This window comes from Chanos chanos, chromosome 9, assembly GCF_902362185.1.
Source record: "Chanos chanos chromosome 9, fChaCha1.1, whole genome shotgun sequence".
NCBI lineage: Eukaryota > Metazoa > Chordata > Actinopteri > Gonorynchiformes > Chanidae > Chanos > Chanos chanos.
The window spans coordinates 11,530,650-11,545,305 of NC_044503.1; the positions used below are offsets into that span (position 1 = coordinate 11,530,650).

The 14,656-nt window shown below is 40.3% G+C and overlaps 1 protein-coding gene across 1 annotated transcript; it reads left to right on the forward strand.

The window, feature by feature from the left end:
• The first annotated feature begins 37 nt into the window (after positions 1-37).
• On the forward strand, positions 38-11,252 carry samd10a (sterile alpha motif domain containing 10a). Its single transcript, XM_030785095.1, has 5 exons — positions 38-50; positions 3,287-3,468; positions 8,854-9,022; positions 10,442-10,582; positions 11,230-11,252. The coding sequence occupies exons 1-5, from the start codon at positions 38-40 to the stop codon at positions 11,250-11,252; spliced, it is 528 nt and encodes a 175-aa protein (XP_030640955.1).
• Positions 11,253-14,656: the final 3,404 nt, after the last annotated feature.

Below are 14,656 nucleotides of genomic sequence, written 5' to 3' on the forward strand. Positions count from 1 at the left end.
TTTTCCTGTAGAAGACACACAAGCCTGGGAACTTGATATGGCTGTAGATGGTAAATCATCTTTTTGTTTTGTATTTGCGGAGCCGAATTTAACTCATAAAACAAATTGTGTATAAGAAGTACTGTACCTCACTTATTTTAACAAATTGCACCATTTGGAACCGTAGACCTTCTTACGATTACATATATCTGGTTCGGAAGTTTTATTAATCAACAAAATAAGACAAGAAGATATCTGTATTTTGATGTTTGTATACTCTTTTTACTCAACGCCCTTCGTTGACATTTCTGCTACACTTTGATCGTGTAGGAAGATATATTTTCGTCAGTTTCACTGCGAAGGATTTTCTACTTAGACTAAAGCCCCAATATGAACTGCTGCGTTTTGCATCGAGGGTGAGAAACAAAGTTCGGAAAAAGCTTCAGAATTTAGTATTTGGGTACACTTACTTTCTGTTCGTATAGCCCGCGTTTATTCTGCCTAGAGCACAGTTTTAAAAAAGCTGTACTCTGAAAAACAAGCTGGATCACAGGAAATTCTGAGCATATTCCGAATACTGTAAAGTGACGCTTGTATTAGTGAAGGGATGTTACTCAGACATTATCAGAAACGATAAGTATCTCAGTTGTCTGTGACATATTTATAAGTCAGCATGTGTTTGATCAAGTAATTTCGTGAGGCATAACTTGCTTGTGGGACATTTAGTCTGTAATTTTCTCACCAGGTCTGAACTTGTAAAGAAGCCAAACCTAAATCCCCACCCGACCACCTCCAAATACACACACACACACACACACACACTCAGATGAAGAGAGAGAAGGAGAGAATGAGTAACTCAAACACCTGTCGGGAAGGAGCTGCTGTCACTTCCTAGCTTTAATCATCCTTCTCATACACATTTAGTAGCTTGTCTGCATAATTAACTAAGCAAGAAGAAAAAAAAAGGTTGGATCTACATCTTAGAAATTCACATCTTCCCAACTCATTGCGCTGGACAGATGTTAGATGTCATATTTTCTCTGATGTTGAAAGCTTGCCTGCTGTTCACAGTACCTAACACTTTGAGGCATTGCTGTTGCTATTTGCACGCGAGTATGTTCATGTCTTGGCCCAAATGTGAAATCGGCGAATGTGTTTCAAATATTTATTTGTTTGCCTGCGTAATGGAATTAAACTTTTACTTTTAAACGCTGCTACGTTTATATTAATATATTTCATTTTATATTCATTTATGAACATTATTTTGTGAAGTAGTCACTAAGTCAAGTAGTTTAATTTCCAGCTGAACAGTCAGTGTTGTGGCCTGAGCCATCGTGTATTTACCATTTGCCAAAACTTCTAAGAACCGTTCTGTTCTAGAGTAATGAACACATGCAGTAAAACCTTCACATTGTCATTTTACAAAACAACAAAGACATTTGCAAACATACTAACATAAAAATGATCTCTGCTTTGACTTTATCGCCTTTGGTCAAGAATCCCTCACATACTGGCGGTTGTGAAGGCCTAGAGGGCTGGAATCAAAGATACTTTGTTTGTCTGTGTCTCCATCCCAAAAGCAGCAGTGTTCACATACACACAGATCAGATAGAGCAAGTTGATGAGAACTGCCTTTGTTGACTTCTGGGAGATTGCTGGGGTCGAGAGAGAGCGAGAGAGAGAGGCACACACACGCACACACGAGACCAAAAGATACTCTTTTAATCTTATTCCATACCCTGCCTGCTAGTACACACACACACACACACAAAAACACACACACACATCACAGTTTACTAGCTGTCCTCGCCTTTGCCAAGACCTATGGTGTCAATTAGATGAGAGAGGATTTTAATGAGCATGTGTACACATTGCTCACATTGCCTCTAAGCATGCTGCACGAATGAGAGAATCAGCTCAACCTGTCTGGTGAATCATTAAAGACCTTTGTGCTAGGCTACACTGATGGAATATGTATGCCTAGCCCCATCCCGCTCACTGACAGACGTACTTTACCACTGACTAAAGGGGCTCTGAGGTCAGCAGTGCCTTGAGTGTGCAGCAAACATCACATCTGCTGAAATAATTTACTGTGCCATGGACTCTGTCTAACTGTGTGGTCGTGTCAGGGCAGATTCCAAGCCTGGCCTGGTAAATCATGTCTTTAGCATTCTGTATGGGTAGTTAGAAGTTCGCCTGACTGAGAGAGAGAGAGCGAGAGCATATATGTGTGTGTGTGTGTGTGTGTGTGTGTGTATATATATATATATATATATATATATACACACACACACACACACACACACACACACACATACATATATATCATGAAATAGATATGAAGATGTAATTTGTGATGTCAGTTCCTGAAAGCCATATGTAAATTTATGCTAATGAGGCTCTAAAATATGAGGGGAATATCTGATGGTTTTAATCTTGTCACTGGGATGTTTATTCAAACCTGGCCCTGCTTTCAACTCATCAAATTAAATGTTAAGTATTGAGTATTAAACAAAGACAGATGACAAATTAATGCTTTAAAGCATTGGATTATGTAACAGCTATTATATTCAAAATTTACAACTAGATAAGGACTACATTATTAACTCAGTTTGACATTACATATAGCACTTGAACTCCATTGTTTTAAATGAGAATGAAACTGGTTTTAAAGGCCGGGCAGCATCTAGGGTCCAGTCTTTTCTGCCGTTTTCCAGTTTGGTTAAGATCAGAGACTAGCCTGTTCTATACATGAACCAGCACAAAAACAGAAATGTCAGATCACATCCTCTGCCGCAGAATACGTTTTGGTTTCCAAACCGCATGAAATTTACATATGTATTTACATACACGAAAATGGATGTGTTGGATAGTGGAGCAATTCTCCTTTCAGTTCTCATGTTTCATGCTTATTTTTCTAGAGATATGCAAATGCATATCTATACATACATCTATGCAGAGTAACTTAGAAGTAAACACACACACACACGTATATGTATACATATATGTGTATGTATATAATATGTAATATATTTGTGTATGTGTAAATATATATATATGTGTGTGTGTGTGTGTATACTTTACACACACGCACATATGTACTCATCTACATATGATTATATGTAGTCTTTTGTCCTTAATGAAATCAGTAGTGAAGTATGTCACACAGTGAAATCAAAACCATACTGAAACAATACTAGATTGTGAAGAGTTCTGAAATTACACTATGTTTTTACTGAAATCTGAATTTGTGGATTATCAGCTCATCAATTTTTCACCTCATCCCTGCTCCATCCTCTCTCTCCAGCCGCCTCCAGTTTCAGTTTTTGCCGGCCAGCTGTGGAGTACAAGGCTCTCCCCGAAGACTTCAAGTACCAGCTGAGCCGCTGCACGGGCGGAAATCTGACCTGGCACGAGGGTCGCGGCCAGAGGACGGCGGGCGGACGCACCGTGAAGCTGCTTCAGCAGCCAGGGACAGAGGGTCTGCAGGTAGTCTCAACACTGTAGATATCACACTACAAACTCTCAGACCCAGAGCACAGTCTGTTCACACCTAATTACACGACTAAAGTCTTACATGTCAGTGAGGTCATTCAGACTCTATTTATGTGTTCCCATATACGTAAGTGTCCCCGAACATTTCTGTTAGCCGTTCATCTGTCAGCAGTTCAGAGTGGTTGTATTTGTCACAAAGGAACTATTGCTGATTCATTTGAGCTGTTTAATGCTGTCAGTGATGTCTATAATACTGGAATGCTCAAGACATTTCTTTCCTGATGAAAAATCTGACCTGTGTCTGTGTGTGTCTATATGTAATAGTGACTGTTTCTAAATGAAGTCAAGGTGTTCCTCCTCTTTGTATCACTAATACAGATTTTGATTTGGAACGATGCCATAGTTTCAGGATCAACCACTCAAACCTGGTGTTATATCTGAAACGACAGTATTCCAGTTCCGTGTTCTGAGACATCTTGCTCTTGCGGTTTTCCTCATGGAACGAGTACGTTGAAAGATGAAAAAGTAACCCTATAGCTGGCAGATTCTCTCTCGCTATGCGTCTGTTCCTTGCTCTTAAGTAGCCCATCTGTTGAAAGCATAAATGAGGTTACTCTTATAGCTGCTTTTAATGATTCATTCTCTCTATATTCTCACTTTTCCGATATTTCTCATAACAGTATAGCGCGTGGCAAAGATGTTTTGCATTACTGAGCTAGCTGATAAATGCGTGCATGCTCTTGATCCTCTGAAATGGATTCAGACAAAAGCTCTTTCATAGAACAGAAAATAGGGTAGATTTAAAAAAAAAAAAGAAAGAAAGAAAGAAAGAAATGGAAAAAAAAACAAGGCAAAAATGGACTCTATGTCCATCTATTCATCCATCCACCCATCTAAATGAGTACTTTGTTGGCAGAGAATAGAGGCAATGTTATATACCCAGGAGGCACAGTAAGACATGCACTCAAAAAGGACTTTAAATAGGGTCGACCATTTTAACTGGCAACCGGGAGAGATGGTTATTGGTTTGAACACTGAGAAGGAACCACCAGGCCCAAATGTGTGTGTGAACATTTTTTTTTTATTTCGAATATTACCATATTAACAAAGAAACCTCATATGTTCTTCCTATTGTTACTCTAAAGTCATGTTCAGAGTCCCCATAGCACCCCGTTCGTATTAGTTGTGATTATATGTTTAGTCTCATTAATTAGACACATAATGACTGTGCTAATGGAAAGAACTGAACGTTATCTTAGTGAGCATGTACACTGCTCTTAATTAACTTTCTGCAGAAGTCATTATTACAGGGTCAGGAGTCCATTTTCTTTTGTTACAATCTAAATTAACTTTTTTTAATCACACCCATAAAATTACCTGAAGGTCATTTCAGATCTATACGTTTAGTTGGTCCTAATTATGTTGAGTTTCCTCTTTAATGTGTCTGTGGAACTGAGAAGCAAAAAAAAAAAAACTGAGCATCTCTTAACTGTTTCCCACCCTACGTTAAAGAAGTAGCCGTAACATGATTTTTTTTCTTTTTTTTACATTTAAATCAATATTTTTAACTAATACATCTTGAAAATAGGAGAAAGCAAATTCTGAGCCCTTCTCCATTTCCGCCAAAGGAAATTTATCAGATTGTGTGTGAAATTCAAACTTCAATTACGAGCTCCCTTACTGCACAACAAAGGCGAAATTTTTGGGGAAAAGTTTTCACTTGTCGTTCCTTTTTGCCATTTTAATTGGTGGATGAAGGAGAGCTCAATCTGAACCTTTTGAACCTTTCTGCATACTGCAAGAAAAAGATCAGAGCAGGTCAGGCTAAAAATTGCACTCCTTTGATTTTTGTGAGTGAATTTATGATCAAAAGCTTAGTTTGATGAGACCACCATGTTAATTTACTTCTCTTATGGATCTCAAGTAGGAACTTGTGGAATCTAGATTAAACTCTTCACATTTTTGCCTTAGCATGGATAATTATTCATTTCCGTCACCCTCATCTCTCTCTCTCTCGTATTAGGTGTGTGTGTGTGTATGTGTGGCTGTGTGTGTTTATATATATATGTGTGTGTGTGTGTGTGTGTGTATATATATATATATATATATATATATATATATATATATATATGAATGCTTATTGCATTCATAAGTAGGACTAATGTTAGCTGGTGTGTGACTGTACTTTTAGTGGCAGTTGTTTATTGTACTGTGGATATTCAGCATGTGGAGTCACATGTAGTCTCTCGGCTTACTGTACAGAATACTCTCACAGTCTGTTCTCTGTGAAAGGATTCACATCAGAGGTTGTTAATAATAGATATTGCTTGTGTAAAAATTGCTTGTGTCTGTCACTCTCTCCCTCTCTCACTAGCTTACCCTGCAGTTATAATAGGAGGAGAGTTTTTTTCAGCTCTCCCTCTCTTACTCTATCTTATAGTAAACATAGAATAGGAGCCATGAGGGAGGCTCTGGCACAGAAGCAGGCCAAGTAACATATCTCAGAAATCTTTGAATTTTTGTGTTAGCTCTGCATAATACTCAGATATGACAGTGGAGGGTACAATAAAATCACTGTGAAATCAGTGTTAAATATCGGTGATATTGGTATAGGGTAGAAGACTGACACAGCGTCCAGTAGTCTAGAATTCACCTCTGAGAGATAATGGTCTCTGATCGGTGCTTTTCCAGCAATTTCAATGTATGCTGCTCACAATAAGTCTGTGGTCCCTGTTGGTTTGAGAGTGGTGGAGGAAGCAGGAAGGAGGAGGAGGAGGGAAAAGTAACCAGAGCTATTCCCTCAGGAGAGAACATCCCCTGATTCAGCATCTTTGTCCTTTTTTGTGTGAGCGTGTGTGTGTGTGTGTGTGTGTTTGTGCGTGTGTGTGTGTGTGTATTTGTGTGTGGATGGGTGTGTGTGTGTCTGTGCATGTGTGTGTGTTCGTGCAGGTGTGTGCGTGAGAGAGAGAGAGATAAAGTGTAGACCTCCCCAGGGCCACTCAAGGGCGAACACTGCAGAGAGGGAGTGAAGGAAATAAAGGAGAGAGAGAGAGAGAGAGAGACGGAAGGAGAGTGAGGGAGAAAGAGAGACAGGGGGAGAGAGAGAGAGAGAGAGAGAGAGAGACAGACGGCGGGGAAGAAAGTGCTGAAGCAAAAGTAAATGAACGAATTGTAATTTGAATAATTACTCACAGAAATGGAGAGAGTGAGAAAAAGAAAAGGGATGGCGAAGGATCTGAGCTGAAGGTAAATGAATGAAATTAAACTGAAAACAAATTAGAGTAGCAGATGGCGCGGAAGAGCATAGAAATACAGCGCAATTCATATACAGAGGGAAGACAGAGATTAGAAATACAGTGCAATTCATATACAGAGGGAAGAAAGAGAATGTATTGGGAATGAGAAACCAAGGAGACAAAAACCAAGAGTAAAAAGGAAACATTGTTAGAGGAAAAGAAAAGAGAAGAGAGGGTGACTGAACCCTTAACATGGACTCAATGTACATAATGTATACTTTTAGCGATAGAACATATAGTTATCATTGTGATATGTCATATTTGTCTCTAGTCTTGTCCTCTGTTTGACTGAAAATATAAGACACATCACGGAACCGTATAAATCTTTAAATTATCTTTCACTGGGCTGACATTCATTTCCAATTTCTGATTTAATGCCAGAGTGATCGGGTGATTAGAGGGAGTGTAACTAGTAATGGTCTCTGATTGGATCAGTGCTTGACGAGGAATGGTCTGTGATTGGAGAGCGCATAAAGATTGATTGTCTGTGACTGGATAAAAACTGAAAGGGCAGAAATCTTTTATGGGCACTAATCTTTTATCATCTTTGTGTTAGTGAAAAGACAATGATAAATAATACCAGATTGGCAGAGGGGATTTTAATTTAATGACTGGCCTTTATTGAATCACAGACAAGGTCTGTTGCCTTCCAATCAGTATGCAGCCTTAGATGAGACAATTCATCTTAATTACAACCAGTGCATGTATTGAAATGTGGTTATGAAGAAAAAAGCCCCCACATATTAAAGAAAGCTTAGCTATGGAATGAATGTTATCATTATGAAAGGGTATCAGTCTAGAGTGAGAGACTTGTGTGTGTGTGTGTGTGTGTGTGTGTGTGTGTGTGTGTGTGCGCGTGTTTGTGTGTGTGTATGTGTGTGTGTGTGTGCCCTCCTTCCTGTGCCAGAGAAATATATTTCTGTAGCACACGCAAGACACGGGCACCATATGTACACTCTGACATTCCAAACAAAGTCCACGCAAAGATAACTGTGAAATCTCTGTTGACATTACGTGCGTCGTCTTATATGAGCATCATGTCAATTAATACATAACAACATACAAACTCTGTCATTTATTGTAACATATACATTCAGAGCTTGTGAAGATTGTGCAGATGGAGGGACTGATGTTGCCTGCTTTCATATTTCCAATAAGCTCAAATCAAAAAGCATTAACCTTCACTTCTAACATGTATTATTTTTCATGCTCTATCTTATTCTCTTTCTATCTCTCAGCAAGTTTTTGATTTTCAATGTGTAGAGGTGCAAGCCTGTTTCTTTCTCTCTCTCTCTCTCTCTCTCTCTCTCTCTCTCTCTCTCACACACACACACACACACACACACACGAACACACACACACATTCTGCCTTTCTCTCTGGGGATGTAACAGCGGGAGACATGCTGAGTTGAATCCCCCCTCCTTTGTTTCATCTGATGGTAAACATAGACAAGAGCCATGAGGAAAACTTAGTTAAGATCTTACAGAGGAACAGATCAGGCTGAAGATACAAGAGGCAGAGTAACCTCTCATTATAAACCTCAGATATAAGCGCAGAATAACCATCCATTAACCTGAAAAACTCTTGATCTACATCAGATGGTTGCTGTTGTTCCTTTTATACGTATTTTAAATCCTCCAGAGAGTTGTAAACGTCTGCCCCGTAATCAGAGAGAGAGAGAGCATATTTCACTGTGATAGACTATGATGTGATTGCAGTTTTCATTATTGCAACATTTTTTTCTGTTGTTTAGAGAGAAGTTCTCAATCAGTAGTTTCAGTTTTAGTTTTACATAGAGGCAGAAATACCCAAAGCGTCTACAGATAAAGTTTGTTGTCAGTAGAGCTACATTAAGGCATTCTTTTCAGTCATGGACAACCTTTGTTTTCCTAATGCAAAGAGCTGAAAATTCTTTCATTTGATCCATTTTTAACTATGTACTAACATGTTACCAACAGCGTTTATGTACAGCTTTGCTTATGAAAAAGTGACTTGATAACAATAAAATAAATCAAAATAAAGTTATGAATTCATTGTTCTTCTCCTCACCATATTTTTTCTCTTTTTCTCTCTCCCCGTTAGTTCCGCTCTGGCGACTCGTACTCTGTGTATCACACCAGTCCCACTCTGCCCAGTCTCTCTCGTCCTGTTGTGTTGTGGTCCCAGCAAGACGTCTGCAAGTGGCTGAAGAAACACTGTCCGCACAATTACCTAACTTACGTTGAGGCCTTCTCTCACCACGCCATCACAGGTACAGTTAAACCGAATCCAGTGTAAATACAGTCAACATCAATAGACAACAGAAACAATAGACACAGCAAATATTAGAAAAGAGTTAAACAACACAGCGGTTTTGGACATGTATAACTTATCAAAATGAGATTACTTAACCAAAAATCAAAGGCTGTCAGGTACCTTGCAGTGATTTGTAAGTCATAACATCGAACTTGGAGCCAGGACATTAGCAGTGACGTAACATAACCTGCTCCGTGGAAAAAAAATAATTGTTTCAATATACCTGAAATGACAGATGGGAAAGAGTCAAAGGTCATCTCAGCGGTTCTAACCCCAAGGGCATCAACAAAAAGACTCTACCGAATCTTAATAAGGTTGAAAGGAGGCAAAGGGTAGTGTTTTGTTATTCGTTATATAACCTTGCTGAACTCTTAATTCTCCATCCTAATACAAAAGCTGGATATGTATGCAATGTGTGACGTGAATGTTTTTGTCTTAATTGTTAGATTACGATCGTTCCTCACATAATTTAAAACGAGTCAACAAGTCCTTTGAATTCCTTTGGTAAGCTGTGAAAAACAAAAGATGAGTGGAATAATTCATTTACTCTAGAAAGCCATAATGAGAGCTCTTCTTTTTTAAATGACTTTGTGTCCCAGCACAGAGCCTCTTATTACATTTGTATATGTAATGAGAATTGTTATTATGTGCGCACATTACACCACATGCACGAGCCTTATTACAGCACCCTGCATATCCCCACGTTGCTCTGTGTGTGTGTGTGTGTGTGTGCACGTCCGTGCATTTGAGCACAAGTAGCGGTGTGTGTTCAGGGCTCTGTCCCCAGGCGGTTTCGAGCCCCCCCCTCCCTCCAGTCAGTGGGGAGTTGCCTACGGTTCTGTTCATCTCCTCTCTTTCTAATTGGACAGAACACATGAAGGGCAGGGGCCCATTGGGCCAGGCTGTGAGGAGAGGGCTCACTGCAGGCTCAATGCCTGAACATTTAGACCCACAGTGAGAGCTACGCAGTGGGACATGGAAAAGCAAGATGGACTCAGGCTGGTTACTCCCCCAGGCACAAACTTCACACAGCATGTTTCAATAGACTCATCGAGAATTTATGGGTGGATTTCAATGAGCAGTCTCAAGGCAGTGAGAATTCGGTGTGTGTGTGTGTATGTGTGTGTGTGTGTGTGTGTGTGTGTGAGGAGAGAGAGAGTAATTACATAACTGAGTTGCAACAAGGAAACAATAATCATGTTATTGTTTGTTTCTAAGTGACTGTATGTTAGGAAGGTAGTGCTGTTAACGTTGGGTTTTTTTTTTTTTTTTTTTACTTTCTCAGTTAGAAATATCATTCAGTTACTTTTGCTTCAACACTTTCATCACCCCTTCTCTCTCTCTCTCTCTCTCTCTCTCTCTCTCTGTCTCTCAGGACGGGCCCTGTTAAGGCTGAATGGTGAAAAGCTGGAGAGAATGGGTTTGGTTCAGGAGACCCTAAGGCAAGAGCTTCTCCAGCAAGTGCTACAGTTACAAGTTCAGGAGGAGGGACGCAACCTTCAGCTGCTCAGCCAAGGTCTGTGGGAGTGTGTGTGTGTGTGTGTGTGTGTGTGTGTATGTGTGTGTGTGTGTGTGTGTGTGTGTGTGTATGTGTGTATGTGGGGTTTGGGGGGGGGGGGGGGGGGGTTAAACCAAATGTAGAGCAGATGGTTCCATAAGGCTATAAATGTCTGACGAGTCGGAAACAAGGGGGAAATTTGTTGGTTGCATTTGGGAAAACATTTGCTAAAACAAAAAGTGGTTAGGATCAGGGTTACCATTAGGGTTAGGAATAGGCAATTAATCTAGAGTTAGAGTAAAACTGAGGCTACTTGGAAACTCTCCCTAGGGAGTGTGTGTGTGTGTGTGTGTGTGTGTGTGTGTCTGTGTGTGTGTGTGTGTGTTAGTGTGTGTATGTGCGTGCATGCATTTGCACTTGATTTCGTGAGAGAGATTAAGAGAAAAAGAAAGTTCTTAAGAGGAAAAAAAAAATGTACCGACAGTTTTCCCACTCCAGACTCTCCCGACCAGTCTCTCCAGTTTCCATTGTTTGTTTGCACGCTTTACGTAATGTTTAGCGCGTGTTTGTTTCTGTCTACGGACACAAAGGATGCTCAGAAGTAACAGAGAGGTTCTGTGTTGAGTCATTCTGTGTTTGCTCATTCCGTCTTTCTCTTTCTCCAGGTTCGTTTGGGAACCTGTCATAGCCCATCCATCCATTGAGCAGCCTGGCCGGGCACGGCAGACCCTGAAAAGCCACCAGAGCGTGCTGAAAGAGATGGAGTGAGTCAGAAAAAAAAAACCCCGGTCTCTTGTCAGATATCCTGGTCAGGAGACCTCTGAGGCAGTTGTCAGAAGGAATATCACAGCCACCCAGCTCAAACTGGACAAAAAAAATTGGAATATACTTTACTGTGCAAATGCAGCTTCTGACTGGGAGAGGTTTTGAACCGGTACCTTCCCCTCCCTGCGTCACATTGGAAGACCGATCCGTTTTCCCCCGGAACTTGACAAAATGGAAGCTGTCCTTTCATACAGTTACAAGCGTGTCGGGTTACAATGGGTCGCATGTTTTTATTTTGATAATGGCATATTTTCAACAGTGAGCAGATGTCGTCATTTGGTGCAGTCACAAAAGAATGAGACAGGCATGGACAAGCCCTGAGTCATGTTGACACGCATCACATCCCTCAGTGCCAACTTAAACCGAGCGGACGATGACAACAAAATTAGTGTATACAAATTGTATAAATCCTATGTTTTGGATGGGCAAAGTTATGTGTTTGAGAAGGCAAATGACATTATAGATGCCAGCAAGCGCTATTCAGACTTTTAGATTCTGAGAATGAACTGGTTAAGTCTGTCTGGATTGCATAATGATCCTTTTGTGTGAGGACAGTTTTTCCTCACACGCACACCCACACACAAATATACATGCACACACATACACAGGTACATACACACACACACACACACACACAGGGGCACAGACTCACGCGCACACACACACACACATGCACGCACGCAAATGCACACGCGCGCTCCAGAGCAGACTACATTCTCTAGCTGGTTTGTACGCATAGAGCACATGCTGCCCATTCCACCTCAATTCGGAGAAGACATTTTGAAAGAGATACATTATATCATCTCGGCGTTTCTATGATGTCACAAAGACCAGAAAAATGAACTAAAGTTCCATGCTCCATATTTACAAGTACTGACTACTTTTAGCCCAAGGGTTTAAAAGAATTCATCACTGAGTTAATAGAATTACAGACGCAAATTGCAGTTTTCTCAGGAACCATCTCTCTGTACATAATTGAATTGGTTTAATGTGTGTGCTTCGAGAGATAAATATGGATAATGAATTATTTATTATTCTACACAATATACTGTTTAACTGTGTTACCAGAGACAGAAAAATATCACTTATGACTCTCTCTCTCACTCTGCAAAACGAGTATACTCTGGTGTCTGGAAACACTTACCTCATTTGAACTGTAATCTGTAGAACTAAAGTCAGGTTTCCAAGCAGTTGGACACTCCAGTTATCACATGCTAGACAGAGTACTGCAATTTTAAGATAGAGGAGGAAGTTCACATACTGAGACAGAAAATTACTGTCAGTTAATAGTACACTTCTGCTGACTTTTATACAAAACATTTGTGTCCTAATGTGTACAATATTACACTGTTACATTATTACAAATAAAGGGTTAAGGGTTGATTTGTAAGACGTGTGAATTTGTATTAAGCCACTTTAAACAGGAGATGCATCAAATCTACCATTCTGAGGAAGTAGTACGTGGAAAAACTGGTTTGTGCTGCCATCTTCTGAGCCTTCGAAGTACTAGTCCTAGAGATGATTTAAAATATTTTAAGGAAAAGACCGATTCAGTTCAGTTTAGTTTCAACCGTACCACACATCTGGCGCTAAGATGCTGCGATGTTCATGGATTTTTGCTGAGAAATCGTAAATTTGTGGTCGAAACTCGACATTTGACGTGACAACCGCCATTCGACTAATTTAACAGTGAGGGAAAAAAAGTTTTCCTCAGAGGAGTGGACAGACACCCCTCCTTCACGGTGACTGATGGGGGATGGGTAAACATACTATCCTCATAGCAAACAGTCCCTTAAAAACAAACAATAAAATGTTATTACTTTTTCCTGTTAACACTGTTATGTAATTACTGAGGGAGAGACAGAGGGGGGGGGGGGGGGGGGTGTAGTGTGAGAGAAAAATTATTTGACAACGTTTCTGAACAAATAGAATTAATAATAACATTGAGAGATATCAGATATAGAGACAACCGTACTGGTTAAGTCGTTATACGCTTCCAACCTTTGCCCGAAACACGCTTTCTGAATTAATGCAAATGAATCTTTAAGATTATGTCGGGTGTACGCAATACAAATGTATTATGTTTAAATAGACTACATATGAAGCATCGTATGGTTGACAAACCACATTTCCCACAATGCATATGGTAGTAGTGCAACAGCTGACTACTAAAGGGATTTAATGGCGGTATCCAGAATATTCAAGGGATGCGGTGAGTAAGTCTGTATGCGGTGTTTTGGAGATGGAGTGCAGGACGAAAACCTCAGCCGGTTCGGACAGGTACCATGATCCCTGTGTGTATTCTGAAACACTCCATTTGGGTAGCAGTAAGATGTAGGTTATCCCATGACGCGTTCGACCTGTACATCGCAGCCGCTCTGACGTAAAATTCATTTGTATAATTGACAGAAAATAGGTCCCTTTTGTATTACATCTATACAGTTGAAAGCACATTATTCTGATTTACACGTTCGAGTGTCATAGAGCTAAAAGAATGAGTTAAAATATCGTTTGGTTCCTCTGAAACTGACAGTTCCTTTCCACACTTTGTGAAGTCAAGCCAAGGTCCGCTAGTTGTGGATGACGTAGGGTGTCCGCCTTTAAACTACAACCCATTTCATTTTCTCCAAAAAGCGTTTATAAATGTCATTGGAGTAACTGTGCTGGGGGAGTTGATGACTGGTCTTTTGTTGGATTTTAGCAGGAAAATGGAATGTCTTACAAATGAACTCAGTTTAAATGATGACAGTTTTTGTCATGATCCGAGGGAAGATTTCTGTGCCCACTCAAAGGGTGCATGTGGTTTTTTTAAGCAAAAAAGGGGGAGAAATGAGGAACCTGTATTGTTAAGCCAATAATGCTAAGTGGAAGAGCAATGATTCTAAAGTTTGATGCCCTACTTCTCTCTCTCTCTCTCCCCCCCCCCCCCTCTCTCTCTCTCCCCCTCTCTCTCTCTCTCCCTCCTCTTTCATTTACTTAGTTATTTACTGGCATGGGCCAACAAAATACACATGGACAAAGCTCTCTCTCTCTCTCTCTCTCTCTCTCTCTCTCTCTCTGAGATCTACGTAGGTCAGTGACAAGATCAGCAGGGTTAGTTCCCTTACCAACAGCTATTAATACCCTTCAGCAGGCGTCACCTGTGGAATGGAATGATCCTCTTAGCCTGGCTCTAATGGCTCTTTCTCAAAGGACAGGACATACCCTAGATGTGGATGGTGGTGCCAGTGCCGGTTTAAATGTGTTGAATAGTTTGTTCATGGTTTC

Coding starts and splice junctions, on each gene's coding strand:
- samd10a (XM_030785095.1), top strand. Junction 9,023..10,441: donor CTCTCACCACGCCATCACAG/GTACAGTTAAAC, acceptor TCTGTCTCTCAG/GACGGGCCCTGTTAAGGCTG. Junction 10,583..11,229: donor CCTTCAGCTGCTCAGCCAAG/GTCTGTGGGAGT, acceptor CTCTTTCTCCAG/GTTCGTTTGGGAACCTGTCA.